The 14,559-nt window shown below is 44.6% G+C and overlaps 1 protein-coding gene across 8 annotated transcripts in view; it reads left to right on the forward strand.

Moving 5' to 3' along the window:
- RYR1 (ryanodine receptor 1) overlaps positions 1 to 14,559 on the forward strand; it is a 104,591-nt gene that overhangs the window by 78,863 nt on the left and 11,169 nt on the right. For 4 of the 8 annotated variants that reach the window (XM_042439010.1, XM_042439014.1, XM_042439011.1 and 1 more), the window contains 6 exons: positions 5,663 to 5,743; positions 6,550 to 6,638; positions 7,660 to 7,788; positions 8,454 to 8,558; positions 11,578 to 11,607; positions 14,478 to 14,559. In XM_042439010.1, the coding sequence (XP_042294944.1) occupies positions 5,663 to 5,743; positions 6,550 to 6,638; positions 7,660 to 7,788; positions 8,454 to 8,558; positions 11,578 to 11,607; positions 14,478 to 14,559 (516 nt within the window). The remainder of the gene's footprint in view (positions 1 to 5,662; positions 5,744 to 6,549; positions 6,639 to 7,659; positions 7,789 to 8,453; positions 8,559 to 11,577; positions 11,608 to 14,477) is intronic. The other 4 variants (XM_042439015.1, XM_042439016.1, XM_042439018.1 and 1 more) reach the window with 1 other exon arrangement.

Consider the following 14,559-nt stretch of genomic DNA (forward strand, 5'->3'; position numbering starts at 1 on the left):
CCAATATCTCACCACTATCTATAGACTAAGTTGGGCCTCCAGATGTTAGATTTCAACACGCTCCAACCAGTCAAACCAAGGGGTCGAGGATCATGGTAACTGTAGTCTGACAACATTTGGCAACCCAAGATTGGGAAATGATAACTAGCCCACCTTCCCAGTTTTACCTAAGGAGCATTGTTTGGCTTTCATGGCCAGAGATTGCTGTAGCCCTGTTGTGACTGGGTCGGCCCATTCCTTTTCAATTGCAACTATATCTCTGCAAACTGTCAGGCTGGCATTGTTTTGATCTGGTGTGTGGCATGCTTGGAATGAGGGCCTGAGGAATACGTATTTAATAGTGTGGGATAAGGTGACCATGTGCTCCATTACACTTACAGCAAACGCCCCACTAGACCCCATTACACTTGGCTGGTTGGAGGGGGTTCTGATCAGTTTTGGGGGGGTTGGTTGGTGGGGTCGGAGTCCTCAACTCCATTTGGCGCATGACCTTCAGCTTTTCTTTAAAAGCCCTCCCCAGAGCCATACCTTACTGCCCCATCCTCAAGCGATGTGGAATTGGTGCTGAGCACACTAACTGCATACTGTTCACCCACCCAAATGCTTTAATTGTGGTCTCCAGACCTGTGCTCTTGTAAATTGTGCCCCGTCCCACATTCCTTCACTTCGTAGAGACCTTCAGGAAGTCACCTTGCTGGACTTCTGCCTGTTTGAGGTAGTAATAAGATGCAGGTCACACTTCTATGCACAAACACATGCACTACCACTACCACATTATGTATTTCCTGTATAGCTTTAGCCAGGTCTCCATAGGCTCAAGTGTAGATATGCCATTTGACGCCCATCCAAGCAGAATTAACTCAACAAAATGTGATCTCCGTCCTTTATTATCTGTGTAGTAGCGATGTGAAATTATAACAATTAAGGGTCTAAGTGTAACCATGTAGCTGTGCTGTTGCAAGGAGTTCTTGAGTAACAACGTGGCCTTTTTGTAATAATTTGCTATAAAAATGTTGCATTCTTTGTGGCGATGTGGGCACATTCTGGTGTTTTCACCTCTTGAAACAGTGCATGTAGCACTTCCATATAGCTGAGCATTATATATAAGTGCGATAACTGAGCAGTGGCTGTCTGGTATAGCAATGCCGCAGAGTAAAAGTGTGGTACTCTTACTTTAATGCTTGGCCCAGTAACAACCTTTCTTGTCTCAAAAATTGAAGGGAATGTAGTAAGAAGTCAGCAATCTGTTACCTGTATAGTGGCACAATGCTAATGTTAGTTAGTTAGTTAGTTATAAAATATTGAAAAGCAGTAATATAATTTAAATAAGAAGAACATAGTAAATAATACAATGCATTAAAAACAGTTTTTTTAAAAATTTAAGTTTTAAAAACTATATACAACAGTTTTTGGGTTGAAGCAATGAGGCCCAAAGGCTTTGATGGACAACCAAGTTTTAACTTGTCACCTAAAATGTGTTGGCACCAGTCAGTAGTATATTTCTATTAAGACTGACATGACATGTTGTCTATGTGATATACCACCTCTGAACAAACCTTGCCAAGAAAACCCCATGACAGGTTTGCCTTAGGGTTGCCACAAGTCAGAAATGACTCAAAGGCACACACCAACAATAAATATGATACTCCAGTCAGCAATTGAGCAGCAGCATTTTGCACTAGTTGCAGCTTCCAAGTCCTCTTCAAGGGTAGCTCCACATAGAGTGCATTACAGTAGTGTAATTGGGAGGTTAGTGGTGCATGGGCAACTGTGGTTAGGTTATACAGTACTTGTTTGTTAAATCTGTAAAAACCTGTGATAGCTATGCAGAGTCTTTATAACAACTGGGTTGAGTTTGTGTGATAACCAGCTGATATTGTAATGATGCCATGTCTTCCAAATGCTGTTGGGTCTGCCTCTTTTAGCAATGGCACTTTCCTTGTTGTATGTATCAGTCCTTTGAGGTAGCTTTCAAAAATGCTTGTTTCATTCTTGATTCATGCTCTTGGGCATGTCATGATATAATCTCTCTGCAGTCAATTTTCTCTCCTTATAGTATCCTTGTAGCAACTGTGCTTCTCCTTCTACCTAGCTAAATGTGCTGTGATTTGCCATCCCAGTCCTTCTGTACTCTGTGTGGCACCCTTGTGATATCAGTGTCGTATTTTGTTGACTTTGTAGTACAGAGATGGACAGTGCCAAGGGGTAGAGGGGTGCACAAGTAGCACAGCCTCTCTGAGTCCCCTGAGGGGCCACAATCACTGCTGAATTTGACACTATCACATTACTGGATTGCTGTCATCTCATGGCTGCAAAGAATACTAACGTCCCTTTAAAAACAAGACGTGCCATCTCATTCTCCCTTTTTTAAAATCAGAATCTGGTTTCCAGGAGTGTGGTTCTGCTATGAAACAAACCACATGCTCTCTGGATGTGTTGTTTTTGAAGAAATACAAGGCCCTTTTTGGCTGTTGTGGAACCACCACAATGTGGTAGCGTTGGTAGCAAATTCAGTAGTGGAGGGAGTTTGCAGAAAAAACAGTTGTGGAGGGTCATACCCACAGTCCATGGGTTGCTTACCCCACTATAGTCCTTTCGTTTCACCATTGCTCTGTCCTCCATAGTGCTTCTGTTGTGCATTTGCTGTCCTTGTGGTATCCTTGTAGTAATTGTGTTGTCCTGTTTAGCTGCTTTTGTTCCAGGCCACTGCTGTCTTTAATGCTCTAGAACCTTTCTAATTCAACTGTAAGTCTCAGACAAAACAGATCTTACTGCGATGACTTTGGGCAGCATCGTTCCCTCTCCTTACCCACACTCCCAAGCCCAACCCTCCCAAGTACCATGATGGTCCTCCCACCCTTCCGCTTCCCAACAACGCAAGAAGGGAAGGATGATCAGGTGATGATTTGGCTTCATCCATGAAGCGGATGTACAATGGAAAAAGGGCTGGTCATTAATGCCAGATGAAGACAGTATGGATCCACCAGGAGGAATGGAGGGAGCGCTGGTGAATGGGTGAATCCCATTCATCGTTCTTGGCCTCCCTAACACCGCTGGATTCATATCTTCATTAATGACCAATGCCACAAAACGGATGGTGTGAACCAGTCAGCTGAATGACTCTTCTGCAACTAATTCTATTAACCTTCAAAAAAAGGGCCGGTGGCTCAGTATCTTGTACTTGATTTACCCCAACTTTACTCTTATTCTTTGACCTTTTGATCCAGTACTTGGAATTTCTACATACCATGCTGAATCCTTCTTCACATTCTACCTGTATTTTGCATAGATCTGATCTCCATTATTTTACCCCTCCCCAGCTCTTCCCCCTTAGAATTGCATTATAGTATTTGACCTCAGACACACAATTTTAAATTAGAATAAGCCAGTTGTTAATATTAATGGTGCTTGATTAAACTCTTCCAGTTGACCTATACTTGATCCCTCTTCCGAACATGTTTTTGTTTCCACACTAAATGTGTACTTCTACAATTAGATCTTCAGGGATTTAGGAAATATTGATGTTGAACCTTTGCTGGAATATTTTTCCTAACTGATACATCTTTTTCCCAGCCAGAATATTCTGTTAACAGTCACACTGTCCCTACACAATGGAGCCATGAAATCCAGTAACTAAACGCATGGCGCTTGTGTTCCTACTAACTCTGGAGTAGCTACTGCAGTCCTCACTCCAGCTCAGCTCCTACAGATACCAATAACACCAGAGTCCTTTCCTCTGGGTAAATCCCTCTTGTCTTGTGAATATTTGAAATTAGGAAGTCCTTCATGATCACAGGTCTTTAACTTGACTACTCTGCTAGTTTGCTTATTTGTTACATGCCACCATATGTCTAGTGTTAATACTATGGCCACCAGGTTGGAAGAAGGGAGTAGGTGAAAAAGCTTCCACATCAAAGGTCAACTGTTACATTTATCTTCCAAGGCTTTGTACCAACGAAGCTAGAAGCATGCAATGGAAGAGAAACCTGTAATGCAAGTGAGTGATTTCTTTAACATTTCCATTTCAATCACTTGCGCTACTGAAGAGACAAGCTGCTTTTCAATTTGATGTTTGAAAGGCATGCCTCTTCAGCATAGGATGGAAACTTCAAAGAAAATGTTGGCCCTTAATCTTTTCCCACTGTTCTTTTCACATGTAAATTCTGGTGGCCTTTGGACTGCAGTTTAAGACCCACTACTAAATAACATTCCTTGCCTTGGTTTGTCCCCTCTTGATTCTGTCCAGTTACCTTTGAAACTCCAATAAAGTGTGGACCACTTTACCTTTCATGAGCTTTAGAGCCAATTGTTATATTACACTGAAGAAGGTGCAGAATTCTGAAAAACAAGACTGATAATATCCATTATCATTGGGTTTTTGTAGTAGTAGTAGTAGTAGTAGTAGTAGTAGTAGTACTCCGTGTAGAGATAGGGCTATACAAAAGCCTCTCCCTGTTGTGCTAATTTTCTACATGCCTGGAGTTGATGTTTTAGTTATTTCTAATGGTGGGGAACATTATAAAACATTGGCTGTGATCCACCTTGTGATACATCTCCCTTTTCTCAGAATGCACCTTCCTCCTGCAGCCTGTTCCCACAGCCATGCAGCGGCTGATGGGGAATAGGGAGCATTGGAGGAGTATCTGGCTATGTTCCTGTAGCCAGGTGCACAACAAGGACTTCATCCTTTGAGACTCACAGAAGATCTGGAGGAGATCTCAGTCTCAGAGGGTACTTTTGTTGTTCTCTGTCTGGCTATAGGACATACTGTAGACAGATACTTCTCGGACACCCCCCCCCTTCTCTTGCACAGCCACAGTGGCTATAATGGGGAGGGGGCACAGGAGAAAGCTGAGTCCTGAGGCAGCGGTTGGTCCTTGTGTAAGAGAGGTAGTGAAATCCTCCATTTGCAGTGACAAAAATCACTGGGGATGTGGTGGCTTGGTGGTTAAGATGCCAATTCTGATGATCGTAAGATCTGAAGGTTGGCAGTAGATAAATAGGTACCACTTCAGTGGGAAGGTAACAGCATTCGATGTAGTCATGACCACCGGAGTTGTCTTCAGACAACGCTGGCTCTTCAGCTTAGTAAGATGAGCACCATCCCCCACGGTCAGTTATGACTAGACATTCATGTCAAGGGACTACCTTTATCTTTAGTGACAAAAAAAGAAGAAGTTCAGCTTTCATTTATCCCTATGTGATGTCACTAATAGGATGCCAACCATCATTTCTCCAGCTACAGTTGTAAACCTAGACGTCTGCCACCTTGGCCTCCCTGCTTGTTCTGTGTAAGGAGTATTATTGGCTCTCCCCTTGCTTTTGTTCAAGGGAACTCTCCTTGAAACAAGGAGCCAAGAGTTCAGTGCCCTGCTCCCATGCTGGTCACTCCCTATTTAACCACCACATGAGAGCTTTATCCTGAAAGTGAGGCCTGCAGGAGCGCGCCGTGGCTTGTGGGCAGCAGCCATTTTGCCGTGTGGGTTTGCCTTTCCTTTGCTCGCGTCCAGCACTGGCGAGTCTCATTTTGTACTAACCGCACACTCTCTTCTGCTACACTCTTCCACCCAAACCCCCTTCTCTCTCTCTCTTTTCCCCTCTATGTTGTTCCTACTAATGTTGGCCAGTTCTGTCTCTTCCCATGACCCTTTCCCTGCTCTAGGAGAGAAGGTGATGGCGGACGATTTGTTCACACAGGACCTCTTTCGGTTCCTGCAGCTTCTATGTGAAGGTCATAACAACGGTAGGTTGTTACAGCAGATGAGGGATGATTGGAACGGGAATGGCTGTAGTGATATACAATGGGACCACAAGAACTTGGGGAGACATAATTTGTGCACTGCCATTCTCAGAATCTCCCCCTTTGCATGGCCATGAACAGGGCAATAGATGAATGGCTGGGGCTCACACAAAGCTATATGATAAGAGGACAAATGTGAGCAGAAAAGTCACCCTTGTGGCCATGTTTCCAACTGAGCAAGGACTAGAAGGCCAGCAACAATGGCTCTGCACATACATTCCAACTTAAACCAAATCATTGGCAGAGAGCTCTTTAACTTGTTCTTCCATACTCTCCATGGTTTCACAGATGAAAAGCGCGACGCACGATTGCAAGCAATCACAGAGTTTGGTCAAAGTGGCCAAAGTTATTTATATGGAAAAATAAGTGAGCTAGGAAATACTGCAACAGCTTGAGTTTACTTGGAAGGGCAGGATTTTGCTTTCTCCTCTCTTTTCCTTCCTGCTAAATTAACTGAGTGCCAACAACTTTGAACTCGGTTTGCTGCAACTGAAGTAGACTGAGGACAAAGATGGAAAGTGCGAGGATGAGAGAGAAGAGGGGATGTTTTAAAAGCAGCTGAGAAAATGGGGTGGGTGACAATGGGGATTATATAGTTCATTGAATGATCTTAGGTCAGTATGCTTCCCGCTGCCATTTAGAATGTACCTACCTCCCGGAGTCGTTCTGAAGATAAAATAAAGGGAGCCAGGCAAATTAGGGCACTGGAAACAGATAGTGCATTCTCACAATGTCGCTTTTTATCCTAGATTTTCAGAACTACCTGCGGACGCAGACAGGAAACACAAACACAATCAACATTATCATCTGTACTGTTGACTATCTTCTGCGTCTTCAGGTGAGAGTATTGTCACCCCAGACTAAGCACAACAGACAAAGCAAAACCTCGCACCAAATGCAGTTCTTGAGCTGAGATGGCTTCCTGGCCAGAAATCCATCCCTGGTGCCCTTGGTAGCCCTGTGTCCTTAAAGTCTGCTTTTAGAGCAGGATCTGATTCCTTTATCAAGGGAAAGATAGTCTGAACATCCTGACAGGCGTTGTGTATTGAAATATGTTTTAAATAAAAATATGTTTGGAAAGGGGGAATATTCTTGCCTTCATCACCAGAATATTTGAAATGAAGAGGTGGCAATTGTACAGTATGCATTAATGTCTGCCAGCCCCTGTTTCTCAGTGGTACAGCTTGTTCAGGCCTGAGTTCAAATTTTCCTCTGAAGGGCAGCCTTCAAGATTATGGTCTCATGCAATATCTAGATCAAGAGTAGAGGAACTTATTCTGCTAAGGGGCCAAATTCCAATGTGGGAAGGCTCTCTTGGGCAAAAGTCCAGCAGTGAGTGATGTAAAAGGCATGAGCCTGGACTGAGGGCAGAGTAGCAGGAAAGGCCAAAGCAACAATGGCCAGGGCCAGATATAGTTCTTACCAATTTCCCCACTAACCATTATTTTCCGTTATATGCATTCCTACTCCAGAGTGAAATCTCACCTGAGAGCTCTCTGACTTACTCATTTCCGAGCAACAGCTTATTTTGCTACAAAGCACAGCTCAGTTGTGCAGGATATTTGAAATTTAAATAACTTTAAACCATCTTTTACCTCCAGTTATCGATTGGAGATAACGGTAGAAGAAGCTTGCAGGGGGAATAAAGAACCCCGTAGGACACATCTGGCCCCTAGGCTAGAAGTTCTATATCCCAGGCATAGATATAAAATGGGAGTTGCCAAAAGCTTGCTCTTAGGTCACGCTCTCCATCTGAGATTAGCATCTTTGTATTCTGGCCATAGACAGCATTGCTGTGGGTCTTAAAAAGAATGAAAGCAAGGAAGGTGAATTTACCTTTTGATCTCTTCCCTTCCCAGGAGTCCATCAGTGATTTCTACTGGTATTACTCTGGCAAGGATGTGATTGATGAGCAAGGCAAACGCAACTTCTCCAAAGCCATGGCGGTGGCCAAGCAGGTCTTCAACAGCCTTACCGAGTATATCCAGGTATGGTCTATCATCCATAGAGCTAGGTCCTCCAACCCAGGTGTACTGCAGCCTAGCAGCAGGCTTCTTTCACATCAGTGGCCTAAATCCTATTGCTAGCAGTGACTTGAGTAGACCCTTTGAATCAGTCTCGCAATTTTTTAATTCACCCCCTTTTTCAGTCTTATGCTACCTCCACCCCATAGATCACTGTTACATCCCCCATTTTTCTATCCTTCTCGATGTGAGGTGTTGTTGCTGTGTACCTTCAAGTCACTTCTGACTTACGGTGATCCAAAGGCAAACCTATGGTTTTCTTGGGGGGAAATTGTTTAGAGGTGGTTTGCCTTTCTCTACCTCTGAGGCTGAGAGAATGTAACTTGCCCAAGGTCACCTAGTATTTCCATAGTGTGAATGGGACCATGAATTGCTTTTTCTTGTCTACTACACTTCCAATGGTAATGTACAATAACACTGAGGTTGTTCAGAAGAAGGAGCTGTCAAAGCCACGTCTGAGTATTCAGAATGGGGTCACCATAAGTTGATGGGTGAACTAAAGGCGCACACATACATGTTTAAAATACTTCTAAACAATTTGAAAGCCAAAGCCCTGCTTAAAAAATAAATACACAGCTTTAATTGCTTGATATGGACGTATGTCCTTCATGTTCTTCCTCCCTCTCCAGGGACCGTGCACTGGGAACCAACAGAGCCTGGCACATAGCAGACTGTGGGATGCTGTAATTGGTTTTCTCCATGTCTTTGCTCACATGATGATGAAGTTGGCTCAGGTAAAAGAAAGAGTGAAGAGATTGAGTCCCAATAAAGGGGTGCAAGAGATGGGAGGTATCTCAGAGGCCAATCTTTGGGGGATAGCATGAGCATTGACTGAGGAAAGGAATACCAGTAGGCAGAGAGACTTACTGTAGAGATAAAAAGCAATGCTCCATTTCTTTCTGTAAATGTGTATGTTTTAAATAGCTTCCCTAAAACAGTATCCCAGAAGCTCCAGATATCAGGTACTGACTGCAGTTGGTGCTCTGTATCCATAGGTTCTGCATTCACAGATTCAGCCATCTACTGGTTGAAAATACCCCCCCCCCCCCCAAAAAAAAATCCTTGAATTTTCCATTCCTTCTAAGAATTTTACTTTACTGCACCATTATATATAATGGTTCTTGACTATCCATGGATTTTTATATTCACGGGACGTCCTAGAACCAAGCAGCAGTGGCTACCAAGGTCCCATTGTATTTCCCCAACAGCTGTAAAGTAGGGGGAAACTAAGATTTTATACATTGTGTTGCCATGTCATTAAATTTGGAAACCAAGTGTTTCAACAGAATGACAGATATTCGGACTGGGTGCCAAGGTCTAGGCCTGTTGTCAAAGTCACTCACCAGCCTCACCCTACTCTGATCACTTTGGGTGGCAAGGTTAGGGTCCTGTAATAGCAGAGCTGTTGGGATTTGGCCAAGAACCCTTCTTGTGTTATTCTGACTTGTTGGGGGGCAAACAAAAAAGCATGAGTATGGCAGCGGCAGGTGAGAGCTGGGAAAGAAGGTTGCGTGGGGTGCGGTTTCCCTTTTAATCTCTGCACTAACCCCAGGCTCGCCTGCTCTGTGCCTCTCCTGTCCCTGCCCTCTTCCCAATCTTAGCAACAGCTTTGGGCATTCCCTCTAAAAAGGACCATTTTTGTATTTCACCATCTGGCCTTCCTTTACTCCGTAACATCATCTTTGAACCCAGCAGAACCAGCGCAAGTGCTTCCCTGCCTCCCATGGTTTCCAATGCCTCCACTCCACCCCCTGGGAAACATCGAGAATTTCAGAGATGTATTCCCAGCATCTTGTCCTTTTGTCTGTTTGGGATGCTAAAGCAGAGGCAGGCTAAGTGTGGCCCAGGGGCCACTTGTGGCCTTCCGAGGATGTTTTTGTAGCCCTCAACTCCTCCAGAATCCCCAGACAGATCTTTTTCTAGCCAAAAGAAGAGCTTGAATCGCAGCTTCTAATCTAAAAGCTTCTAGATGCAACAGTTTACCTTTGAAACAGTTTTCAAGACGTGAAGTCGGAGGCTTTCATGGCTGGCATCCATCGTTTTTTGTGGGTTTTTCAGGCTATATGGCCATGTTCTAGAAGAGTTTATTCCTGACGTAGCATCTGTGGATGGCATCTTCAGAGATGGCTGGCTGGCTGAAGGTGCCAGCCGCAGATGCTGGTGAAACGTCAGGAATAAACTCTTCTAGAACAGGGGTAGGCAACCTGCGGCCCGCGGGCCGAATGCGGCCCGGCAAGGCCTTGGGACCAGCCCCCGCCCGGTCCTGCCGCCGATTGCCGCCGGAGCCTTTGGCCTCTCACATGAGGGCGTGGGGCCTTTGGCCTATCAGGAGGAGGCGGGCAAGGGAGTGCAAGCAGCAGGCAAGGGGGGCAATTGTCTATAGAAGCCTCCAAAACATGCATTTATATTAACATTTTTTAAAAAATCAGCAATTTTTTTGCGTGTCCTCCATTTTTTTTAGAAAAAAGTGCCCTCCATTTGAAAATTTTATCCTATATTTGTCCCAGTTTATTTATTTAATTAATTTTTTTTTAAAAAAAAAATATTTAATTATTTAATTATTGGCTTCGGCCCCCCAGTTGTCTGAGGGACAGCAATCCAGCCCCCGGCTCAAAAAGCTTGCCTACCCCTGTTCTAGAACATGGCCACATAGCCCGAAAAACCCACAAAAAACTATAGTTTTCAAGACCTCCCTGTACTGTTTAACAACAAAAACTGCACATTATTACTTAATAATGTATATGACCTTTGGAGGGCCTCAGGGCAAAAAGTGGCCCCTAGATCTGCTGCAGTCCCCCACTTTTATGCTAAAGAGTTAAGGCAGAATCTGAGCAAAGAACGAAAGAGATAGAGAAAGAGAGCAATTTAGTAGCATTCCTGCAGAAGCATCATACCTGCCAGGATGTAGGCTGCAAGACAGGACCCAACTAAGGCTTCACTGACCTTCTGCTGTGGGGCTGCAAGCCGTAGCTGCGCTATACACTTACCTTTAGGTTGTTGCATCCATGGCTACTTTCTCCCTCTTGAATTATATGAGTGTTTGAGAAATGGGAGGGAGATTGGAGGTGGCAATGTGAGAGATAGACACAGAGGGCCGGGCATGTTGCAAACAGGAGGTTTATCCTTGGTCTCTAGAGGGTTCCTATTACTAGTCTAGGGAGCCATTGCTCCCAGATATTGCTCTCTTTTTAGCCAGTGAGCAGTCCTATGGAAAGGGAGCAACAAAGAGGAATACAGTGCTCTGTTCCAGGCTGCACCAAGGCAGTTCCTTTCCCCATCCCTACAACCAAAAGATCCATCATCTCTTGAGTTTTTTTAAGGCACAGGAAAAAGAGGTTCAGAGCCAGGTGCCTCAGCATAGACTCCTAAGGAGATGGAGGTGTTAATAGCTCTAGGAGGAGAACCAGCCTGATTTCTCCTCACTATACATCAGCAAAACATAATGGTGTCCATGGACTCCAGGGAGGTCATGAAACCAGGAGGCTATTAGAGTGCAGACTCTCCTGTTTTGCTGCTCCCGAGGGTAAATTCTTCCCCTGGAAGAAGGGATGAGTGCCATCATGCCATCGCTCCAACCTGCCTGTCCCTGAGTCCTCTTGCCACCTGTCCACACTTTTCCTCCCCAAAGCGAGACGGCAGCTTTTCCCCACCCCAAGCAACAGAAAGGAATGTGCTGGATGGTAAACCTGGCAAAAATACAAAAATGTTCTGGAAAATGTTTCTAAATAACATTTTTGTTCTGATGTGTGACAGATGACCCAACCCCCCGGACTTCGAAATGGCGTAAGAAAATTTTATGTAGTATGTGGCCATCTCACGCCAACGCAATCTGGCTGCTCCCTCCTTCCCTCCTTCCCTTTCATCCTTCTTTTTCCTTTCTTTCTAACCCTTTCTCTTCTCTTATACTTACTCTTTTCATTAGGCCAGACCAGTTTAACCCCCTCCTCAGCCCTTCTCCAAAAAAAGAAAGCCATGCACTGCAGCCATTGGAATTTAACTCAATGATTTGTTCCAATCTTCTCTCTGCTGCTATTGAGTTTAAGCTAGATCTGCCCAGAGTCTCCTACCTTTGACTGCAAAGACAAGGAGATGCGAACAGTGGGAAAAGAAAAAAGGGAGCGGAGAGACAGGAAATCTAGCAAAGCCTTTAAGGGACTGACTTTTGGTAAACAGATTTCTTGCCTTCACACATCAACACTAGCTAACCCCTGTAAAGATCTGAAAGACCTGTATCACAGGCTCAAGGTGGCTTTTGAAGATTTAGGGGGAGGATCAGAATTTACATCTGGAGCCTATTGCATCCTGTCCTTTCTCCACAAGCCACACCTGTATAAATATACTTAATAACCAGAAGCTTTAATATCCCTCTGGATTGCACGGAAGAAGTGGACTGTGATATCTTTGAAAGCGCATGCTAAAATAAAAACTAGTCTTAAAGGGTGCTGCTAACTCCGCCAGTGCAATTCTGCACAAATGAGATTGGGAAGGTGGATTTTACAGCATGTATAATTGTTATATATGGAATAATTTGCATTATTTACTGTCTGCAGATGTCTATAAATTTATTTAATTTTGGGTAATATCTTCTGCCATCTGATTTGTTTTCCCAGTCATGGGAGGGGCAAAAAGCTATGCAGGATAATGAAAGTCTTCACTTGTTCCACATTGCTGGATATCTTACATGGACAAAGAGCTCTGTGGCTTCAGAGAGGATCCATTATTAGCTCAGGGATGGGGAACCTGTTTTTCTCCAGGTGCTACTGCACTCCTATGTCCCACTGGCTCCACTTGGCATGCCTGGTAGTCTGGAAGATAGTAGTAGTACAATGTCTCCTGAAGAGCCACAGGGTTTTGTGGCCTTGCATTACATCAAAATGTCCCTCCCCAATCCAGTAGTGCCTTTTGTTACCTTTGTATGGAAATGTTTGGTTCTATACATATCATTGCATTCCAACCCTTTCATCCCTGCTAGGAGAGCAAGAAACCACGGCATCTTCCCAGCAGTCTTTAAAAAGTGCTGAGAGACATTGTCATTGGTCTGGTCTGTTTTCCTCTCTGTCGCTGCCATGGCTGGAGCTTGCTCATCGCCCAGATCTTCTTTCTTTCCCCCTTCCTTCCTTCCTCCCTGTCCTTTCTGCTTCTCCATGTTCTTCAAACCCCTCTGTCCCACCCACTCCAATGACTATCCTCATTAAATGGGTTGTCAAAAGTGCCACGCATGGCCATTGCTTTGGCTTGTTGGCTCATGCCCCATCCTAGCTCATTTTGTCCTATTGCAGAGGTTGGGGGGCCAAGAGGGAAGGGATGGAGAGATATACATGGGGTTGACCAAAGCTGGCACCTTTCTTCTGAACTCATACCATTTGGGAGTTGCAGCTGGCAAAATCCTTATTCAATATTGTCTCCGAACTGAAAGCACTATTATGTATTACTGTTTATACCTCATGCCTTGACAGCTGAAGCATTTCTGCACCCCAGAATTAAACTGGTTCAACAAACCTTGCCTCCCCCATGGAAACTTGGGAACTGTTGTTCTCTCAGATCTGAGCACATAACAGAATTCTCATTGTCTTAACTAAACTGTAGTTCCCAAAAATCTTGGGGATGAAGCCAGGACTGGGTTAAGCCCACTAGGAGTTTTCGGTATGGATATGCCAATGATATTAGTTGCTGGAGGCAGGAGTAGGGTGGGAATAAACAGCAGAACTTGGAAGTGAACTACAGATCCCAGAATCTGCCAGCCAGTCAGGCCAGCTGTAACTTTTCTATGGTCTGAAGTAAGGGTGGTGGTGTTCCACTACAGTTATCTCTTAATGCTCAAGGAGATAAGACTGTGATGGAGATAGATCTAGAATTTTGGGGTGCAACAGTGGAAGCAGAATGGAGGTGTTTGCTTCCCTCACCAAAATTATCTCTTTGTTGCGCTGCCCATGAGGATCAATTTCGGAGTGAATCCTACCCCGAGGTAAGACGGTGAGAGTCACCCCCTTCTCCAGTGGAAGAAAACATGCCTCTGTTCTCATTCCACAGCTCTTTGGAGTGAATCTTCAATGAGCTAGCTCTCCTCCAAAGAGGATGGAGGGCTAGAGAAGAAGAGACTGGGTATCCTCCTTCAGGGTCAATATGTATAAGTCTGTCATGTTTCCCTTGCACTTTGCAAGGTGAGAGCTTCACCCTATGGACGGCTGAAGTCGGATCTTCCTTAATTGACTCCAGAAGCCCATGTATCTAGCCTAGGTTTAGATTCCAGGTGCTGCAAAGCTTCAAGGGTCATCATGCAAAATCACTGTCAGGGGAGTGTGCTCTGGACTATGGGCCCAACACCCTAGAACTGACACACCTAGTCTATGGTTTCTGTAGAGCTCCACCACCCTTCGCTCCTTCCTTATACAGTTGGAGCCTAGTTTCCATTCTCTGTCTCTGGAAGCTGTCTGGTGTGGTAGGGAAGGGAGGAAGAACATGGAGGATATTAATTGGATGTGGGATATAATTGAGAAGGGGAGGAGGTGTGCATGGAGGCCAGCTTTTTCCAGGCTGATAAGTAGGCACCAGGTTAGGAAAGTGACAGAAGCCTTCAAATGGTGTTTAGGAAGTCATGAGGGGAGACATATTGTCTAATGACACTCAGTATCTCATGCTCCCCCACAATCCAGGACTCAAGCCAAATTGGCCTTCTGAAGGAGCTGTTGGACCTGCAGAAAGACATGGTGGTGATGCTGCTGTCCTTACTGGAAG

This window comes from Sceloporus undulatus, chromosome 9 (assembly GCF_019175285.1).
Source record: "Sceloporus undulatus isolate JIND9_A2432 ecotype Alabama chromosome 9, SceUnd_v1.1, whole genome shotgun sequence".
NCBI classification, from domain to species: Eukaryota; Metazoa; Chordata; class Lepidosauria; order Squamata; family Phrynosomatidae; genus Sceloporus; species Sceloporus undulatus.